This window comes from Plasmodium fragile, assembly GCF_000956335.1.
Source record: "Plasmodium fragile strain nilgiri unplaced genomic scaffold supercont1.4, whole genome shotgun sequence".
Classification (NCBI taxonomy): domain Eukaryota; phylum Apicomplexa; class Aconoidasida; order Haemosporida; family Plasmodiidae; genus Plasmodium; species Plasmodium fragile.
In genome coordinates, this window is record NW_012192584.1 from 96793 (window position 1) to 104460 (window position 7668).

Here is a 7668-nt window from a genome sequence, read left to right on the forward strand (position 1 = left end):
TATACATACTTTTTTTCAAATGAGAACCCTGGCATCATGCGTGCACGAATGCCATGGGTCTTTTTGTTTTCGTTTAGGAAATGTACAAAATTTACAAAACTGAACATAATGACGTAATATGCGTGTACACGATCTTTATGTAAAATGGAAGGGCCACGAAAATGGGGCTAACATGAACGTTTAAGCAATCATGTGGGGTAGCATGGTAGTACTACTGCGCGTATAACAAACAGGAGGCAACTCAAAACATTTACTTCCTCTCACTTGTACGCAGGAGGGAACAAAGGCGAGCTGAGCAAGTATAGTATTATATACAGTCTACGTCAGTACTACCTCTCGTCATTCCTGCCAAGATGGAAAAAAAAAAAAAAGCAACAAGCAACAAAAGCGGCTAGGTTGGGGGTCGGTCAAAGGAATGAATGGTGAAGTTGCCCTGGATGACACTTATCCTGCGCAGAGCCTTCACCACGTTCACAATGCAAAAAAAGGGAAAATCAAAATAAAGTGAAGTAAAACAAATTTATTTCATTTTCTCCTGTCAGCGAGGTACTCCGTCGCAATGGTGACCGACCTGCCGCATCCTCATACATGAATACGCAAAATTGGGGTGAATCAATTCTTGCAAAAATAAATAAACAAAAAAATTATGAACACTCCACGCAGTTTCGCTTTTTGTTTTTTTTTATTTCTTTTTAACCGCCATCTGTTTATATTATATATGGCACGCGTGCGAAGGAAAACGGAGGCGGGGGGAAAAAAGGATGCACCGCCGCAGACCCTTGCGGCGAGTCCCCTTCACGCTTGTGCAAAGTAAATTACAAATAGCAGCACAAATCTCTCATTTCATTTTTATGTTTCATTGGAGTGGAAAAAAATATTCGTGGTTAATTTTTTAAACGCATCAAATGTACCTCTCGGATGGGCCATTTAAAATTGAAAGGGCCACATGAAAGAGGTGGCTTGTCACCATGGTTACTTAAATGCAGGTGCATACAGAGGCAGGGGGCAAAATACTCCAAAGCGGTTGGTTGCAGGACTTTTTTTCCACGCCCAAGCAGTTTTGTTCCATATAATTTTTGTCGATGTGAGGGGGATGGTTCATATTTCACTTTGTTAAAATGGGTGGCTACTTGTTTTTTTTTTTTTTTTTTTTTTTTTTTTTCTCTTGTAACGGAGGGCAGTTCTCTTTATCGGCTGATTTGAACAAACCTCTCACCATGTCGATATGCCCCTCTACTCCCCCTGGAAAATAGACCTTGAGGCCTTCTGTTTAATTACCACAAGGGGGGCGTTTTATACCCGTATGGTATACCTACGCGCTTATTTTGTGACCAGAATGACGAGCCCCTTCACGGTTCGTTCGATTATCCGTTTCCATTCGTTTTGTTCCTTTGTTCTCCTGTCTGCTGCGAGGGGACAGTCAACTGAGCAACGATCAACACGGATATCCTCCATATACTCGCATAAAAAATACATCGGTGAGTTCTCCTTCATTTAAAAGGTTTTTTTTTATCGTTGCGTCATAGAGTGGTAACTACAACTCCTTTAACAATAAAAACGCTTCTCAATACTCGCAAAATGGACAGTTCAAGCAGAGTCGCAATGTCGCCCGCATGAACAACTTGTGTATGTGTAAGCACATATGTTTAACCCCGAACGGGGACTCGTGAAAAAATTTTTATAAGTTAAAAAAAAAAAAAAAAAAAAAAGAAAGAAAGAAAGGGAAAAAAATACGATATATAATACGATACGATAAAATAAGGTAATATAAAAGTAAAAAAGAAAACGCACAGGGGAAGGGGAAAGAGAAGTGAAGACGAACGCGAAGCAATTCGTCATTACCCAGCTACACGCGCTCAGCCGCATCGGGGAACCTATACTGGACACGTTCCTACGAACCGGGTGTTCGCATCTCACTCTGCGGATCCATTTGAATTTGTCTTAAGACTCCACTGTTTTTTTGTTTTCCTTTTTTTGCCACTTTTTTTTTCCCTTTTTTTTCCACTACCGTTTGGGAGGACACCCTAATTTACCTGACTGTTCAGGTAAAAAATTGCCAAACGGTTGTGAAAAAAAAAAAAATCTGCACACGTTTTTTTTAGCTAGTCAACCAAAAAGTATCAGCATCACGGAAAAGGCGGGTAGGGGGGAGATTATTCCTTACTGAAGCAGTCCCCCACATATACCAAATGAGGACATATAACATTCATGTAAAGTATGCGCGTGGTGAGTTCTTACGTTGTGCGTTGTTCTTTCAATTCCCTGTTGTTTTGTCTTTTATTGACTCATCAGCGTGCTTCCGTTGCTTACCTATATAGTTGAGAACGAACAAAGTGATACAAAATAAAACGCCGCAAAAAAAAAATAAAATAAAAAGGGGGAAAAGTCATGACGGCAAAAATGCCACCTCTCTCTCCAAGCGCATTGAAAATAATTATGTTCAGATATTTTTTTATTATCGTCAACATGTATAACTCAGACGGCACTTCCTGAAAATTTTCATCATGATAATTATTCTCAATGGCGCCCGTTTTTTTTTTGGGGGGTATGTAAAAATAGTACACACGTTGGTGTTTTTGCACCTATGCACATGATATCCCACGTACACAGAGATAAACAAACGTGAGTGCTTTTTTTTTTTTTTTTGTTTTTATAAACAGTACATATGCACACAGAAGGGGGGGATGCAGCACAAAGAGGGAAAATCACGCCCATCACGTGGAAGGGGGATTAACTTCTATTGCGCGCGAAACAAATTGTGCTCATAAATACGGCCCACTAAAAAAAATTAAACAATTCTTTCAATGGTTCCTAAAATTATGAAATTATTTTAGCTGATTTCTAGCAGTTGACACAGCATGTTCGAGTCGAATGTGTCCACTGTGGCTAAACCAGCAGGGGCGTGGGTAGTTTACACTTTGGGGAACCGCTAATAAGAAGGGCATTTTTTTTTTTTTAACAACCCCCCCAGAAATATGAACAATTCACGTAACAGGTGTGCACAGATACATATAAAAAGTGCATTACCAAACGGGATGAACACACATATTTGCGGAAATGCGCGGAAGGGGGAAGCACAACCACACAAGTGGTTGCATTACGAGCCAGCACAACCACACAAGTGGTTGCATTACGAGCCAGCACAACACACAAGCGGTTGCATTACGAGCAAGCACATTTTCCTCTGCCTTACCCTTCAAAACCCTACAGCTTGGCGGAAATTTCCTTCTTCTTGGCCTCCTCAATTTTCCTCGCCTTGTCCTTGAGCTTCTTCAGCATCATGGACTTGGCGCTCATTTTCTGGCCTCCCCATTTTCTTCTAATGTCTACATTGTCGTTGAAATTCTCTCTGCATATTTTTGCAAAGTAATCCAATTTTTCCTGGTCCTCTTTTAAAACATTCTGTACACAAATGGCTGTGGCTGTTTTTTTATGAACAAGTCTTCCTAGGGTAGCTTTGTCCTTCACAATGCAGTAAGGAATATCCTTCAGTCGACACAAGGTGGGTAAGAAGAGTACCAACTCGATTGGAGAGACATCGTTGGCAATCACCACAAGGTTAGCCTTCTTTCTCTCTACCAACTTGGTGATGTGATTAATTCCGTACTTTATCATCAGGGGCTTTTTGTCTTTAGATACTACCTTGTTCAATGCATCTTTGGCTTTTTTCAGAAGCCTCTTTTTCTTCTCCTCCTTCGTCTCTGGCTTGTATCCTTTTAGAAAGTTCATCAGATCTTGGGTCTGTCAGGCAGTAGATAACGGGCAGTAAATGCATAATGTGGGTAGGTATAAAACAAAACAAAATGGCATAGATGGAGAAAGTAACAATCGCTGTTGCTTCTCTCCTCTTGAGCGAGGTTCACGTGTGCCCATACCTGGCTCTTCGACAGCGTGTGGTTAAACTGGTTAATGGAGGGGGGGACCTTCAGCCTTTCAAGTAAAATCTTCTTCTTCCTCTGAATTCGAATGTACTTGGGCCACTTGATGTACTTGGATAGGTCCCTCTTCGCGCGAACACCCACACCGATTATGTTACTCTTCTTTTTTTTCTCGAAGATCAGTGGGTTGCTTCGAATTCCCTTTTTCTTTTCCTTCTTTATATCCTTCTTCACAGTTTTTTTGTTGCTCAGCGGGCACGGCGCTGGCGTTTTCTTCGAGGGTTTCTTAGGTTGCTTTTTATCTTTCGCCTTCGAGGAGGAAAAAAAAAAAAAAAAAAAAGAGGAACAGCGTGAAGTAGAGCGGAAAACAATATGCGGCGGAAAATAGAGTGCAACAGAATACAGGGGATGCCGCTCGTGAAGAGGTACCCACCCACCACCACCTGCATTTGCCTAAATTGGTTTCACCAAATCAAGCCTCTCAGCTGGAGTCAAGCAAATCGCTTTTCTTCAATTTTTTTTTTTTTTTTCTGTAACCGCGCAGATAAGGCCGCGATTCTCATTCGCCTCTTAACAAAATACATATTTGCAGGCATGCTTACCATTGTGTGGAGTAAATCTTCACGTAGGTACAGGGGCAGGGGGAATGTTTTGCTTCTTTTCGATTAACGAAACGTAATGATGTAGGGAAGACCAAACTGTATATAATATACTATGTGTTACTACTGGCATGCGACGGCGAATCAACCGAGCTCCTGTTTTTTTTGTTTTTTTCCTTCTTTCCCTTTGGTGAGAGGAAGAACAATTTTTTATGTTGCGAAAATGGGGCTTATCATTCGCAAGGAGAAAAACGCGTTTTCGTTCCTTACTATAGATAAAAAAAAAAAAAAACTTCTAAAGAGTAAAATAAAAATTAAAAAGCATAGTGTAACTTTAAGGGAAAAGTTAAAAAAAAAAAAAAACTCTTTTACAGAAAATACGCCCTAAGCCGAAATGAAAAGAAAAAAAAAAGGAAAAAAAAATGCGTACATATAATTGTAGAGAAATCGCCTGAACACGTCATAACTTTTTTATTTTATTTTTTTTTGCCCTCAAATGGGAAAGCCGCGTAAATATACGTGCAGAGATTCCGAACAATTAGATACAACCTGAAGGTTATAATACGGGAATGGGGGGGAAATGCATTTAAAGGGAAAAAAAAGAAAGAAAACGCTAACTGGGAAGCGAAATGCGCATACATTATTGTTTATATGTGCCCGTCACCAATCAACTAATTGTGCGTAACAGCCATGCCGTTGGAGGGAGCAATCCCTTAACGCGATAATAAATTGGCCCACAAACTTGAACGTACAATGGGGGGCATTTTATTTCTTATAAATAAAATGTATATATTATGTGCGTTTGATGCGTAGGCGCGCTCGATGGCGAGTGTTTTTTTCTTTTTTTTTTTTCAAACCGCATAGTGATACAGGAGGTGCAACGGTACCCTACGTGGCATTCAGGACTTCGTCGCCAAGAAGGAAGGAGGAATGGGAACAATTAAAGTACTATATAAATGATTTCATCCTTCATATAAAAGGAACACCCAAGCGCACAGGTGCGCATAACCCTTATCAAGGCGCGGTATGTGTCCGTCAACGCCTCTTATTAATATATACTCCTAGGCAGGGAAAAACCGTAAAGTGTGAAAACATATATGTCCGTGGTGATGGGATGCGGAGGGGGCAACGCGCATGGAAAGGAATACCTTAAACGGCTAGCTACAAATTGCAGTCCCATTTGGGAGTTTGTTTTTTCCCTGTATGAAAATTATGCACCATTTGGCTTTCTTCCCCGCGGGGCACGTATTTTATTACAAGCATATAGCGTTTGCGGTGAGGCAGGGCAATTAAACAAATCCCTGACGGAGCATGTATATAGGGTGGGGGGCGCAATACGTATTGTATAAATAATATGGTGCGACCCATATATCTCCTTATCGTGTTACGGCAGTCGATAAAGTACGTGTTGGTTTTGTTATGGCGCCATGTCGCGCCCCCCGGTGGGCATATAAAATAAAAAAGGGGCCATGCAGCCTAGCGGGTACAGTAATTGTTCACCGTTCACAAGTGGCGCATCCCCTCTGTGGGCAGCACCAACCACTTGTGATTGGACCTATTTTTTCTCATAAGTATAACCCTTGGGCTGCATCAAGTGCTGCTCCCTCCCGTAAGGTGTTTTTTTTTTTTTTTTATTTATTTGTGGGGAAGATATTTATATGCAAATGTTACACCCGTCATTTTTTCGTAGTCCTAGTTTGTTTCCCTCGAGTGGAAAAAAACACTGCCCCACGGAGTTGAAAAAAGGAGTGCATCTGTTCTTCCCCCCTACACCTGCCAACGCTTCCGCCATATGCAAGGAGGTAACTGAAGTGCATCGCGTCGCTTGTGCCCAAGTCGATTACGGCACGCGTATGCATGTTTATGCGTACCGCCGTGTAAAAATGTTTTATTCCCTCCCCGCGCTGTTCCGCATATATATAAATAATATCTGAGCAATGGTCAGGCGGGTTAAAGAAGCACAGCCCACTTTTTCTTTTTTTGTGCGCAAAGTATATGTGGATACGTATTATATATGTATGATGGTGCTCGCATTGTATGCTCCGCTCCTAACGTAACAACTAGGTATGCTTCTTTTCACCGCTCAACCTGGTGAGAGGAAAAAAAAACAGTACCATTGGCAGTGGGGCGGGAAGCGACGGGGTACGTGTTCACGTCGCCCCATACATACAATATATGTATGGATACTAATATGTAACCACTCTACATATGCGCAAGCCCTTAACCCACAGCTGCTTGTACCCTTAAACTGGTTTGTGTTTAAAAAAAAAAAAACGAACAGTTTTGCATATATATTCCCTCCGCAGTTGGGTCATTCATTTTTTTTTTCTGACCAACCAGTTTTTTTCCTCCCACTTTCATATCAGTTTTATTTTTTTCCAAAAAAGAAGAACAAAAAAAACATTTTTCCTTTTTCACTTTAATATTTTTCGTTTTTCATTTTTCTGTGCATTTCTGCTTTTATGCAGGATTTTTTACAAACCTTATTTCCTCTTTTTAAAGCTTCCCGCTTGAGGCAAAACCGCTTTTTTTTTATTTTACTTGTTTTTTTTCTTCACTTCCTTGCGTGCTGACCCATCGTTTCACGCAGCTGATTCACACGGTTTTGTCACATCAGAGAAGGAACATTATCTTCTTGTGGAAAAAAAAAGCAAAATGGCATATGTTAAGGTTGTTAAGAATAAGGCGTACTTTAAGAGGTACCAAGTGAAGTATAGGAGGCGACGAGGTACGTTCAGTAGTTAACGCGTGGAGTTTTTTTTGTAGAAAAGCGCCTCCGCGTGGCTTTGTATTATGCATTTGTATGAGCGGTACAGAGTGTTATGTAGTGACCGTGAATAATATGGCCAATAATATGGCCACGCACGCCCATGCCTTAAATAAATGAATACGTTCTTAATAGCAAAAGTTATGAGGGATATTTTTATTCGAGGCTAAATTGAAAAAAAAAAAAAAAAAATGCCACTGATAAAACGAGTTACGCATTTTTCCCACAAGTTGCTGACTCACCTGACTTTGGCACATGACTTAAGGAGGGGCAAACTTTTTGCATTTATTTGGCGAGGCGGCCATTTGTCATTTTTACCGCCCCCATGGGGTGATTTGCCCTTCCACCCCAAAACATCCCATTGTACGTTTCTCCGCATCACATGTACGTGTCCGCCCCTTTTTTTTTTTTTTTTTTTTTTTTT

General features: G+C 40.8%; 1 protein-coding gene across 1 annotated transcript; it reads right to left on the reverse strand.

Moving 5' to 3' along the window:
* Positions 1 to 3204: 3204 nt before the first annotated feature.
* AK88_00475 (uncharacterized protein) lies at positions 3205 to 4327 on the reverse strand (the record flags this gene model as incomplete). Its single annotated transcript, XM_012478126.1, has 3 exons — positions 3205 to 3741; positions 3876 to 4187; positions 4316 to 4327. 3 exons carry the CDS (start codon positions 4325 to 4327, stop codon positions 3205 to 3207), a joined length of 861 nt encoding a protein of 286 aa, XP_012333549.1.
* Positions 4328 to 7668: the final 3341 nt, after the last annotated feature.